Source organism: Episyrphus balteatus, chromosome 1 (assembly GCF_945859705.1).
Source record: "Episyrphus balteatus chromosome 1, idEpiBalt1.1, whole genome shotgun sequence".
Lineage (NCBI taxonomy): Eukaryota > Metazoa > Arthropoda > Insecta > Diptera > Syrphidae > Episyrphus > Episyrphus balteatus.
Genome location: NC_079134.1, coordinates 146,653,379 through 146,667,886, shown reverse-complemented (window position 1 = coordinate 146,667,886; position 14,508 = coordinate 146,653,379). Strand labels below are relative to the sequence as shown.

General features: G+C 27.6%; 1 protein-coding gene across 1 annotated transcript in view; it reads left to right on the top strand.

Annotated features, from left to right (window-relative positions):
* Positions 1–14,508, top strand: part of LOC129907370 (uncharacterized) — a 55,221-nt gene that overhangs the window by 29,945 nt on the left and 10,768 nt on the right. The window contains exons 2-4 of the mRNA XM_055983530.1: positions 6,964–7,085; positions 10,427–10,511; positions 10,976–11,054. Of these exons, the coding sequence (XP_055839505.1) occupies positions 6,964–7,085; positions 10,427–10,511; positions 10,976–11,054 (286 nt within the window). The remainder of the gene's footprint in view (positions 1–6,963; positions 7,086–10,426; positions 10,512–10,975; positions 11,055–14,508) is intronic.

Sequence of the window (14,508 nt, the reverse complement as noted above, 5' to 3'; positions counted from 1 at the left end):
AAAAAAAAAAAAGAAGTACAGGGTGTTTTTTTTAAAGCCTACAAATTTGTTTAGTTCAATTTATGTGTTTTCCAACTTCTTTTCGTACTAATTTGAAAAGGCAGAAAGCCTTAAAAATAGGTTAACTCTTCATTTATAAGGAAAATAAGACATGAACTAGGTGTCTTCAAAATTCAAAAACTCTTTGAATATTGTCGTAAACTTCATTTTGAGTATGAGATAAGAGAGATTAGAAAAGAAAAGTAACATTTTTCACTAATATTTTAAACTAACTTCTTTTAAACCTAAGAAAAAAACACCCTTTATCAATTTTACTTGCCAGACGATAGGCTGACCATGGCGCCATTAGACAACCTGGTACGGTTCGTAGCGCGACTTACACAGTATACCAGACCATCCATATTATACAAGTTTGCTTATGGTAGTTTATTTTTTTTTTTGCTTAATTTTCTACCATATCATCAACAGCAGTAGCGGTAGAAGTTGCATTTCTATTTTGATACCAGATTTTCGCTAATGCCATTTGCTGTATATAGTCGAAACATCGAGAAGTAAAATAAAAGTAGCAGGTTGTTGGGGTTTTTTTTTTTTTTTAAGGTAATTTTTGTTCAAGATAATTACTGTTAAATTTATAAACATGGTCAAGTTGGACATTTAGGCTTTGGTGGGGTGTTGACAAAAAAAAAACACTTTAAATAACCACACTTAAAAGACTATTTGAAGTTGATTTGTGATGAAGACTGAAGAGTTGAAAAATGTACATATTTATATTTTTATTTTTTTTTTTGAGAGCTAAAAATAGAAGCGAATGCGATTTGACGTTGAATGAGAGGTGATAAGAGGTGTTAAATTGATTATCTGGTGGATGGTTTACAAAAAGATTGTGAAATGTCAAAGATCCTTTGACTTTCTTTTAAACTAAAGAGTGTTTTTAAATTATTAAGGTTTTATCACAGAAAGTCATCAAGTTTAGCTTCTGCCAACAGTAGGATAACCTGTGATACATACCAAAGAATCCTGTGATACATAGCAAAGCAGCCAGTAATAGCTTCCAAAACAACCCATAATACTTATCCGGCTAACCAGTGATACTCTTCGTATAAACCCGTGATAATTATTGAAGAAATTGTTGATACTAACCGTAGCAATCCGATTTGTGATACCTACAGAAAAAAATATTTGATAGTAATCAGGAAATAATTCCTATTTTCGTGACCTTATTTTTCAAGACTTCGAATTTTTTGAATTTTAAAATATTTCAAAATAAAAACAAAACAAAAACAAACAAGACCTTCAAAAATTTTTAAGACTACATTCTTAAAATTAGAAGATAGAATACTCTGTAAGTATAGATAATAGTTTTTTAGCATTTATTATAATTTTTTATTTTTTAAAAATAATTAGCCCTGAAGAAGACTGTAAACACGGTCGAAACGTCGGAGACAAGATAAAGAAAATTTATAAACCAGACCTAAAGCCCACTCAGGATTGAATTTGTAATCAGGAAAACCCGTGATACGTACCAAATCAAACATTGACATTTTAACTTTTACTAATATCCGTGATATTTCAAAAGTACATTTATCTGGGCAACTTATTGTGATATTTACCAAGAATTCCCGTGATACCTTATTACAGATGCTACCCGTGAAACTTAATGTGAGAACCTGTGATACTTATCTGAGCAACGCGTAATATGTTCCATATCAATCTGTGATACTTGCTGAAGAAATCTCAGTAGAACACATTTTTAGATAAATTTGTGATATTCATCGAAGCAAACAGTTATAATCACCAGAGTAACTAAAGACACTTAGGGAACCATTTATACTTATAGAGTCAACCCGTAATATTTAACGAGCCAACCGAAAACAAGAAAATTTTAAATGTTTACCTCAGTAATTTGTTATATTTAATTAGAATTTCCCTCTTATTTAAGGGGCAACTTGTGATACATACCAAAACAAAACCTGTGATACTCAACGAAGCAAGCCAAGACAAACTGTGATACAGATGTAATCGCTTACACCTTCTGGAGCAATCCGTGTTAGTGTTACTTATCGCAATAATATGTGATATACTTACTGAGGAAAGGAGCACATTTACCAGAGATAGTTACCAGAACAACCCATGATACTTATCGAAACAACCCGTGATATTTACCGGAGAAATTATTGCTACTGATGGGAACAATATCCGTGATACCTATCGAAGAAATCCTTGATATTTTTTCAGAGAAAACTGTGATACTTTCTCAAGAAATTTTTAATTTTTCCGTTGCAATTCATGAAGATATTCTAGATGTTAGGTCAACCGTTGATACTTTTCCTTATATGTATTTTCACCCGCAAACCCCGTGATACTTCTCGGAGCGCTACGATTCGTGGCTTATTTACTTGCGAAACTTGTGATACCTACTTGGGAACTCTGTGATATGTACCTACTTATTGAGACAACATATTTATGATACCAGAATCAATCAGAGAGACCTGTGATACATTCTAAGACAATCTGTGATATTTACCTGTGATATTTACTGAAGCAGTCCATGATACTTATCGGAAAAATTAGGTATACTTACCGGTAAAACCCATCATATTTACCATAGAAACCTGTGATACTTACCGCGGCAACCCATAATCACTAAAAAAGCAATTTGTGATACCTACCGATGAATAAATTATCTATGAAAAATTGTGGAATTTTAACAATTTTGTTTTGATTTGTTTAAATAATTATTTTTCTATTTTTTCAATCATATTTTAATCATTAAATAATATCATAAATATAATTTTTTAATGACTTAAAAACTCGCCTTTTTATAGGAAAAAAAAAAAAATAAATTTATCTTAATTAAAAAAATAAAATACAATACCTTTAACATGTGTCATGTCACATGTCATTGAATATGACATTTCATATCAATTTGTCAAGAAATTTTCTGTCCATCTGCTGTTATTTAATATTATTTTTTTAATTCATAAAAAAATAAAAATCAATAAATCACAACCCCTTTCACATAAACAGTGGCTAATATCATTTTTTCCACAATTATTTTTCTGAGACATTATTATTAGTAACCTGTCTTTCTACCAACTTGTCATTAAAAATAATTACCATCTAATTATATTATTGGAATCTTCTCAATTAAAAAAAAAACATTTTTCCAATCTATCAGTTAAAAAAGATAAAAATCAATCAAAAGCGCCATCTTCTATTATTATATCGTGATTTATTTTATTCATTAAGTCTCAACCAAAATGAATCACTTCGAAAAAGGTGTTAAAAAAAAAATCCTTCCGTATTTTTATTGTATTTTGTAATTACATATTTATTTTTTATATTAGATAGATTCTAAGAAATTTTCCTCTAATTGATAATTATACCATCAATTTGTTTTTATGTTGTTGATAAAATAAATTTTTCAATTACATCGAATTGTTTAATTACGTAGAATTCTATTTTTTCTTAATGCTTCTGTTAATAGAATTTAATCGTTTGTCAATAGTAAAGCTATTGAATAGTGCTTAAGAATGTGTTCTGTGTTCTCAGAGAGATACGGTAAGTCGGTGTCATCAGTTATTCTAGGGAGCAAATGGTTTATAAGAGTTATTGCAAATCCTACTATGGTTTAATGGTTGGTAATAAAAGTGTCTACTTTTAGACACAGTAAGTTTTTTTTTTTGTGTTTGGGTTGGTTTGTCTATTTTTACACAGAAAAAAAAAAGATCAAGATCGAAATTAAGAAATTCTGTTTCAAAAAATAAATTTTAGCTAACGAAAGGAGGCGTGGCAATGGGAGAATTTTTCTTAAACCGTCTCCATAAAGTTCCCCAAAATATACAAAACTAATCTCTGTCGTCTTAGTCTTTTGTCTTTCAGTCGTTATATTCTCTTCCGCTCTCAGCAATTAATACCAACAAACTTAAATTTAAGTTTATCAAAATAGGCGTGGCATTAGGAGAATTTTACTAAAACCGCCTCCTTAGAGTTCCCCTTCTTCTTCTTCCTTTTTCTCGGCGCTGTTATGATCTCGATGTCGAGGGGATCATAACTATCCCACGTAACTGCTTCACACTAGTGATCCGCCTGTGGGGTTCGCCGGGTTGACCTCAGAAATCGGCGGCAATCCTCCCGGTTTTGTATTGTTCCATTTCTAAGGCCAACTGAATGCTGGTGGTTTTGCATTTGCTTGTACCAGGAGTTTTTAGGCCTACCTTTCCTCCTTAGAGTTCCCCAAAATAAACAAAACTAATCTTTGTTGCCTTTGTCTAATGTCTTTCAGTCGTTGTAACTTTCCATTCTATCTCCCTTCCCCCCTCAGAAATTAATACTAAGAAACTAATATTTTAGCTTACAAAAATGGGTGTGGCACTGGGAGAATTTTGCTGAAACTCCTTAAAATTTCCCAAAACAGAAAGAACTAATCTTAATTGTTTGAGTCATTTTCATAAAAAAAAAATTGTAGTATGGAAGTGGGCGTGGCAGGGGGCGTATCTTTAAAAATTAAAAAAAAATAAGTAGGAGTGACAGTTTAATTAATGTTTTTTTTTTTTTTTAGTATAAACTCAATAAAAAAAGGGTGTCAGTGAGTGGAATCTTTCCAAAAACTCAAATACAAAAATGGGCGTTGTAGAAGATCAATTTTTCTAAAGCTTATATCAACTTCTCCTGCCAGGGATTTTTATCAACTTTGAAAACTGCTTTCAAATCGATTCAGCCGTTTCTGAAAAATCCTTGTATTAGTAAAAATTTATAAATATTTGTCTGTTTGTGACAGCATAAAGTCTCTAATACTTATCTGAATGTGATGAAATTTTGTGTAGTTACATATTTTCTTATGAGGAAGAACATGGGCTATTTTTTTTCCAAATGTCAAAATTTTGACTCTCAATAAAAAGTCTCTAAAATATGCGAAACATGAATGAGTTTCTAGTTTTTTTTTTTTCAGCCTAAAAATAGGCATTAAAAATTTACCAATAAATTCTTTATTTTAATAGCAACACTTTAATACCATTAACTTTAAAATGTTTGAAGAAATTCATAGCTTAATAAGACCCAAAAGAACAAATTTCCAAATTTATTAACTAAATACCTTTTACAAATCCGGGGTATTTTTTAACTAGTCTTATTGAGTTTGAGTTTTTGGTATTTTTTCTTATTGTCAAAATATTTTTTTCGGTGTAGAAGAAATACCTTTTCTTACCACCCAGTCATCATCATCACGTTTGCAAGCGCAAAGTAAACTTCAGAGGAAATCGATAGTTTTCCATGGAAGCTATTTTGCCGTATCTTAAGAATTTCTAATAAAAATGTATTTGAGGGTGTGGATTGGATATTGTATGGAATAAAAGGAAGGTATCTTTTCAACTCGTGTATACAAACGCAGATAGAGAGGGAGAGGGTTTTGTGTGTATAAATTATTTCCATTTATAAATCAAAATTTTATTACTGGAACAAAAAAGTAGAATTATTATTAATTTATCTATAAAGAGACACAAAACAACATCAAAACATCACAATAAAATAAAAAAAAAAAAAAATGAGAAACATTTTTGTTAAGTGATTTATAAATTGTTATAAATCGAGGTCAATTGATCAAAAACCCTCATTTTTTTTTGTTTTTGTATCTAATGATACTCATTAGTATGAGCTTTTGTTTACATAAAAAGATAGGTGGTACTTTTATATCTCTTTCCATAACAACAATGAGTGCCATTTTTTCTGACCTTAATTGACGGAAAGTATGGATTTTGATTGATTGTTCTATATTTTACCTTTTTATAAAAAAAAGGAAAAAACAGTTTGATAACCTTCTTTGAAATTAAAAAAAAAAAAATCACCTCGATATCTCTTAAAAATGTGTTAGCTTTAACTTGAGAACCATGTTTTGCTATCTTTTGGCTTTAAAATAAAACTGTGTCATTTTTTCTTTCCAATGAAAAAAAAAAGCCATTGAACTACATTGAACTTGGGAAATATTAAATTGACACCTTTACTCGCTGTATGATAAATTATATTACAAGCAACATGGATAAAATTTGTGTATCAATTTTAATTACCTGACATCGAAGTAGGTATACATTTCATGTTGTGTATGAAATTTTTTTTTTTTAATAAAACAAATTTGGTTTTGTTAAATATAAACATGCGCCTCAGGTTGCTATATTTCGCCGGTCGACCAATCAAGTAATTTGATTCATATAATCAAAAGTCTTGACATTTTTTCGAGGTAATTTTGCGATTTCCGTTTAAGCTGGAATGCTATGGGAAAAAGTATTTGTTTTTTTTTTCCTGTTTTGCAATGTTAACAATTAAGGAAAGTTTATTGACTTTTTTTTACTTTTAATTACTCTTGTAATTGATTTACTGGGCATATGTAAGTTTTTTTCAATGTTGTTTTTTTTTCAAATTTGCTTTATAAATGAGATATGATAATATTGGAAATTAATAGAAAATAAACTGTGCTATTTCCGATCGAAATCGATTCTATAATCTTTTAGGATGTTAAGTAATTAAAATCTTTCGCAGTAGGTTTAGAAAATGATTCAAAACAAATATTTTTTTTTAAATGTTGTTTCCAGAATTATATAGGTTAATTATAATTATTATAAGTAATTTTCTAAATTCCGTAAGTTTTAAATTCCTAAAAATAAGAACAATGCTGATTGACGTCATTCAAAATTGATAGGTAGTTTTGTGTCAAGTACAGAATCTTTAAAAGACTCGAAATATCGATCCTGAGTTTTCAAATATGTTTTGGGACATTTTTTTGGTAAAAACCTAAAAAATTTGTTTACTGCCAACTAAGCTTTTATGAATAACGTGGATAGGTTAAAATTTCGGTTTCAAATATACTAAGAATACTAAATCAATATAAAATATTTAACTGTTTAAAATTTTAAGCTTCTATGTCAAGAAAATAACAATAAAAACTAATTCTATTAATTTGTTTAATTTCAGATGGTATTTCCGAAAGATCAAACGCATCGAGGCTGAAAAGAAATTACTGTTACCCGAAAATGAACATGGAGCATTTTTGATCAGAGATTCAGAGAGCCGACATAATGACTATTCGTTATCTGGTAAGTCAAATTATTTTGTTTAGTTTTATAAAAAAATTAATCTTATTTTACAATGTTCAATTCTGAAGGCTAAATTTCTGTAAAGAATTCATTTATTTTTCTGATGTTGTAATAAGAAAAAAGATTTTCAGAATTCTTGAAAATAGAAATATAAAATAATATTTTATTGGCTATATTGGTTAAAAATAGAGTCTCTTAGTAGTAAACTCACTGGAAACTAAAACTTTCCATTTACCTTACGTTGTTTGAGTTTTTTTTTCTGATAAAAGTGTTATTTTTATTTTTTCGATTTACACAATTAAATATTATATATTATATATTTGGATTTTCTTCAAAAGTTTTGAGTCCCGAGTATTCTGTTCTTTGAAAACTTTTTTAGGTACTATTACACAGCCCAAATAGACACTGAATACACAAAAATAAATATACTTATTTTTAGGGATTTTTCAAAAAAGTGTATCTTTGTTAAAAATGGTCATATCGGAGTGCTTGAAAAAGAAATTTTAAGCTTAGATATCTAATTTTACAAAATGATGTGCATTGCGCAATCCTTATGAATACCCTTTAAAAATGTTTGTTTTTATATTTGGTTCTATTCTTAATAAATGTGGATTTGCAAATATTTGTATCTATTTTCATCGTTTTTCAAATTCTTGTAAAAAAAAGTATCAATTTCAAAAACACGGTAGTTAACCATTATATACAAATTATGGGTTGGGGTCAAAATTCTGCCGGGGTCAAAATTCTTTTATCAAAATTCTGCTTTCAAAATTCTGCTTTACAAAATTCTGCTTTCAAAATTCTGCTTTTCAAAATTCTGTTTTTCAAAATTCTGTTTTTCAAAATTCTGCTTTTCATAATTCTGCTTTTCAAAATTCTGCAAAAAATTAAAAAAGGGTTTGGAAAATGTTAAAAAACGCGCGCTTTTTAACATTTTCCAAACCCTTTTTTAATTTTTTGCAGAATTCTGCAAAATCATCTTTTTGAAAATTTGTCATTTTTTAAATGCTTATTAATTTTTGTTTTAAAAATGAATAAATTTGAAAATATTAAGAAAAGGTTATTAATTTATCAAATAAAGATGAATATTCAAAAATTTGAATAAGAAAAGGAATATTTTGTATCAAACAACATCGGTTCCAATTAGTTTACATATTTTATTTGAAAGAAAGTCAGTATATGGAATTCAAAAAATATTTGCGACACTTAAATAAAAAAAAATTAGGAAAGTAGCAATGTTGAATTACATTAATGAGGTGTATTTTTCTTTAGCCAGTGCATATGCTATAAAAAAAAAAAAACAGAATTGGCAGAATTTTTTTGTTCAAATATAATGCTTGCAGAATTTTGAAAAGCAGAATTTTAAAAAGCAGATTTTTGAAAAACAGAATAGAAAAAAAGCAGAATTTTGAAAAACAGAATTTTCGCTTAAAAAAGCAGAATTTTGAAAAGCAGAATTTTGAAGCCAGAATTTTGACCCGATCCCACAAATTATTATTCGGATTTCAAAACCTACCTTCAATTAAGAAGTATGTTATTCGGTCCATGTGGGTATTAAATCAAAAAATTCATATACATATCCTAAAATTAGAGGTTTTAATTACTCCGATAAGGCAATTTTTATAAAGTAAACCTAAATTTCTTTAAATCGCTTAAATTTCGAAATTGGTTTTGGTTCAGTCATTTTTTTGTTTCACTATTGCTGTTACATCTCCTGACCTCAAATATCATATTTAATAAATTATAATTGATATGTTTTTTGAGATATGATTTTTGAAAATGATAGTTTTTTTGTGAGTGACCAATTTGAACAGAAGAATCGGCCTCTGAAAACTGCACAAATAAACAAGAAATATTTGAAACGAAATTCATAGTCGTCAATCAAGTTACAAATTTTTTCCAAGTGAACCTCTGAGGAGGGCTTTGAATTGAGAAATTCCTCCAATCACTTGATCAAGTTTTTTTTTCACTCATTTGAAATAATACTAACTAAATAATTTAGAACACATGGGCATTAAATTCTGTATCAAAACTGCTAGTTTCTGGTCTAGTTGGCTCAATGCAACCTTTAAAAAAATGTTGGCACGTTTTCAAACTTGTTTTGAATTCTCTTAATGACATTTTTCAAAACTAATATTTTGTGTCAAACCTTATTTTATGTCTGAAACTAGTCTTAAATCACTAATCTTCGCTCCTTAATGATGTGCCCTGTCACAAATTTATTTATTTTAGACTAAATTTCACACTTTTTCCAGTTTTGGGTAAATTAATCTCGTCTTTAAATCCATTCAAATTTAAGCCTTCTCTGTAATTTCTTACCAAGAATCAAAACAACTAAATTAAACGCACGGTTTTTTTCTTAAAAATTGCCTTATTGAAAGACTTCTCATAGTTTAGAAAATCGTGATTAAGATAAAAAAAAGCTACTTAACATGATTTTCACAATTTTTAAGTGAAAAGAAATTAAATTACAAAATTAATTTAAAATTTTATCAGATTTCTTGTGCAAAAACGACTAGTTTACCCTGAGTTTGTGAGATTTATCAAAGTTTCAATTTAGTAACAGGAACAGAAGATGACGTTCAAAGTCACATAAATTAAAAAAAATAAATTTGCGTGCAACTATGAGTTATTGCAACGATTAAACTACCTAACAATTTTCAATATTTATCGAGATTTGAACGATAATCTTGGTGTTATAACTGCAACATTTATAATATTTTTTTCTTGTAAACAAGTTATAATAATAGAGTCTGTCATGAAGTTACTTGGTATAAACTTAATTTTGAAAGCGATTTAACAAAATTTGGATAAATTAAAAAAAAAAACCTAAATATTTGACAATATTTGTCTTATCAGTTAAAAATGTTTATTCCCTTAACAAAGAAACTTAGCATCAATATTTCCTATAATTTTCTATACACGTGGAATTTCTTAGCGACACTTTGACAAAGTGTTAACACTTACATTTTAAAATAATAAAAGAAAGAAAACTTATCAAATGCCGAAATGCGTACTAATTTGTTCTAAAAATTCTACGTGAGTTCAGTCAACTTGTATTTGACCTCCCTAAATTTTCTAACAATTTGCTCTATTACTTAACATCTTATTATTGTTAATCAAATGTGGCAAAACTTTTCCTCAATTATAATTCCCCCAAATTTGTCAATAATTTTAAATTAGTACCTTTCTGACGCACGTAAAGTTGACAAAATTGATACTTATCAAACAAATTTATATTAATTATATACAAAAATTGATAATGGAAACTTTTTTTTAAATATATTACCGTACAAAAAAAAACTAACGTAAAATTTTTTTTATTCGTTTCTTCTTTTCAGTACGAGATGGCGACACAGTGAAACATTACCGCATTAGACAATTAGACGAAGGCGGTTTCTTCATTGCACGACGAACAACTTTTAGGTATGTATTTGTATATGATGAGCCAATTTTTTTTTTTTTGTTAATTAATAAAAATTAATCTTACAAACTTGGAGTGAGCGCGTGACACATGAAGGAGTTGACATCTCATGTCAATTCTATTAAATGTGGGAGCTAATCGCGTGGAAGTTTCATGCATTTGTGTTTAATGAAACCATATTATTATATTATTTCATTGTTGAGTGGGTTTTACAAATGATTTTTGTAATAGAAAATAATTTAATTTTTGTACTGGAACAATCTACATGAAATTTGAGAACTGATGAAAATTTTTTTCAATCAATTTAACAATGTCAAAAAGTGGAAAATTGTGTTGAACTTTACCAACAATTTTTTTTTTTTTTTAGAAAAAAACTCACTCCAGTTGAAGATACAATTTTTACATCTTCTTTCTTAAAAATTTTTTATTTTTATTTCTTATAAACAAATTTATAATTATTTTTAAGGACTCTACAAGAACTTGTTGAACATTACTCAAAGGATTCCGATGGATTGTGCGTCAATCTATGCAAACCATGTGTTCAGGTAAGAAATTTAATTTTCAAAATTTTTATAATATAGTTTTTTTATATTTAAAAAATAATAATTATTTTTTAAAACCACATCTATACACTTTTATTTAAATCATCGCGTGACACCGCATTCGACTTGTTTTTTTTTTAACTAATTTTCCTTAACTCATCTCTCAAACACTCAACATTTTTCAAACACATTTCTTGTTTTTATATTATTTTCAAATATTTTTTTCCCCTGCATTGTTAAAAATCATTTCTTTTTTAAGATTTTCTTTTATTAAAAAAAATTAATCATGACAATTTTATATAAAAGAAAATCACAACGAAAAATTAATTCGGATTTCGTATATTAAAAAAAAGAAGCAAAAAAAAACAACTTTTTTTCTTTGTTTTTTTCGTCTTTCTCTTTTTTCTCTCCGAATTTTTAATTTTTATTTTCTATTATATTATTTGCATTCAATTTATAGTCAAACCAATTCGTGGGTATATTTGAGGTAGGATTTATCAACTTTTTTTAAAAAATCTTTACACGAAAAATAAATTTAAAAAAAAAACATTTTTTTATACAAGAAAATTACCTACAATGTAAAACCTAAACCATTTTCATTCACTTTAGAATCTTTATTATTTATTTTTTTTTTAGTATTTTTATTGTTTGTTATATATTTTTGTTTCAATAAATTTATTTTTAATGTAATGAAGCTACTATGTTTTTAATTATTTTAATTTTTTTTTATATCTAATTGGTGTGTTCCATTTATAGTTAGCTGATTATAAGTTATAGTTGTTAACTGAATTCCATTGTCCTAAGTCTTATCTGATTTGTGTCCAATTGTTTCAAAAACAAAAAATTTTAATCATAGTCTGCTAGACCTTTTCGCACTTAAAATTTAACTGAAAATTTAGTTTAAAAAAAAGAAGAAAAAATGTTCGTTTTTCTTGTTGAAGGATGATTATGACAAACAGGATTAGGTATTTAAGAAAATTTAACACTAGATGATTTCATACAAACTTAACTATTCTTTTTTTACTTAATAATATGGTGTGTCTGTTTTTATGTTTGTCATTTGTTTCAGTTTTCTGCACCCTATAAAACGAATTGCCAATAAACCAGTTGCAAATAAGTTTATTTCGAAATCGATTATTATTGTAAAATAAGTTAAAACCACCGTGAAGTTGATTTAAAATTGATTGCAAACTAGTTTCAAATTAATTGGAAATAAGTTTCTGATATTGAAAATAATAATAATTATGTAATTTCAATTTAATTCAACTGCAAATTTATTTTAAAAAAAACCTTAAATTTTAAAAAATTAAATTTAAGATTTAAATTTTCAAGCCTCTTTAAAAATAAAAGATAACAATTAAATAAAACTGACTTTAAGCATACAATAAAAAAATTTATTTTAAATATAAGAAAAGTCACCTAATTTGTTAAAGAGGGTACATAACATATATTAGTTAAAATCGAATATAAACTTGAACTGATAAGTTTTCACTTACATTAGAAACTAGTTCATACTGTTATTTACAATCTTTTCAGTCTCTATTTCGATAAGAGGTTAGTTCGAAATCGATTGTAAGTTTTAATTAATTTCAAATCGTTTTTGAAATACAAAATTTTAATGAATTGCAAATAAGTTTCAGTTGCAATGACGCTAACTCAAAGTAGTTATTTTTAAAGCTTCAATCCTCTTACTTAGCACAAAATTTACTGCGGTAAAAAAACCATGATAGTTGCAGAAACTTTCTTATATTTTAAAAAACGTCTGATTTTATAAAAATTTGTTTTAAATAAACTGCTACCTTTTTGAATAGTTTTTGACATTTTAATGAAAAAATTAAAAATCTTTTCAACTTAATTTGTACCTACTCAATTGTCAATTCTTTAAGACACCTTCAAGGACATAAGGTTTTCGAGGAGCACCAAAACAGCATTGACAACTGGCTGGCCAAAATGATTTGTTCAATTATTAAAAAACTAAGTACAAAACTTAACCTTAACCAAATGTTCCTCGTACTATTTTACTTTAAATCAATATTTACCGAGATAAATAACATAACCTCATAAAAAAACTATTTGTTTTTTTTTTAAGTTAAAAATTGCTTGAAAGTTGTGGGTGTTGTACTTATTCTGAAAAAATATCGAAATAATAATTTCTGGGGGCACTTCCAAGTTAATTTTGTCAACAGGTAGTAGACAGAGTTTTTACTTGCACATTTTGCTCATTATTTTTAATTATTGCTCACTTTATTTTCGAAAAAAAAAATATTTTATATGTTTTATAAAGACAAGTAAAACTTAAATAAAATATTTGCTTCTCAAAAAAAAAAAAAATTTTTTTAAAAATCAAGATTACCTTAAAAACCTAAAAATTGAATTGTTATTAGCACCCTCTTGCGCTTAAGATAGCGAATTTAAATTTCACAACCTTAATGTTATAAATAAGTGGAACAAATTTAGCGGGTGACCCGACCGAAAATCGAAAAAAAAAACAATATACCCCTCATACAAAATGTGTACGAAAAAAATGTCTTCAATTTTGTTGAGGTTATTTTTTACGTTTTTTTAAACAGAACAAACCAATTTTTAAATTGTGTTTTCTAAAAATAATAAAAAATAATAAGTTAATGGAGTAAAAAAACATTATATTTTAATACAATTTTGAGTCGAAAAAAATGTAAACTTCTTAAGGCTAGGCGCACACATGCGATTTTCAGTCGTTGCTACTAAAAAATCGCAGTCGCAACATTAAATTACAATGCACACGCTTGCAAGAAAAAACATTATGTTTGGTCGAAAAAAGTTGACCGTTTTTCGATAAAAAAAAATGCATCATCTCAAGATAAAAAGAGCCAGGAGATACTCACTGTTCAAATCTAATGGTCAAATGACCGCAAAGAAAACAATCACGAAATCCGTTTGTAATGGAAAATTTCATACAAATGGTATCTACGATCGGATTTTATGATAAGGTGAATTCATGAAACGGTGTAAGCTCTGGTAAAAGTGGTAAAGTTGTTTACCAGATTAGAAATAGAAATAAATTCTCTGCAATGTGTATGTTTGTATTTTAGGCCCCACGAGTACCATTATTTCACCAATGCATTATATACTCATTCTATAGTACTGGGTCAATTTCTGAGGGCCTTCTCTTAAATTTTTATGAATTTTATGGAATTGTCCTTTTAAATTTCCTATCGTTTATAAAAAAAGAGCCACTATACAACACTTTCTAGTAATATCCATTATTGTACTTAAAATAATTGTTCCAAGTGTCGCACGTGCTGGCAGGTGCATTATATTCTGTATAATATATCCTTATGTACAGCAAAAAAAAATCGCGAAAAATAGAACCGGATCCATTTTTTTAAACTTTGCGATTTTAAAATCGCAAGTCTGTGCGCTCTCATTTAAAATAATGTGTTTCATTTTTTGCGTCTAAAAAATCGAGTGGTTGAAA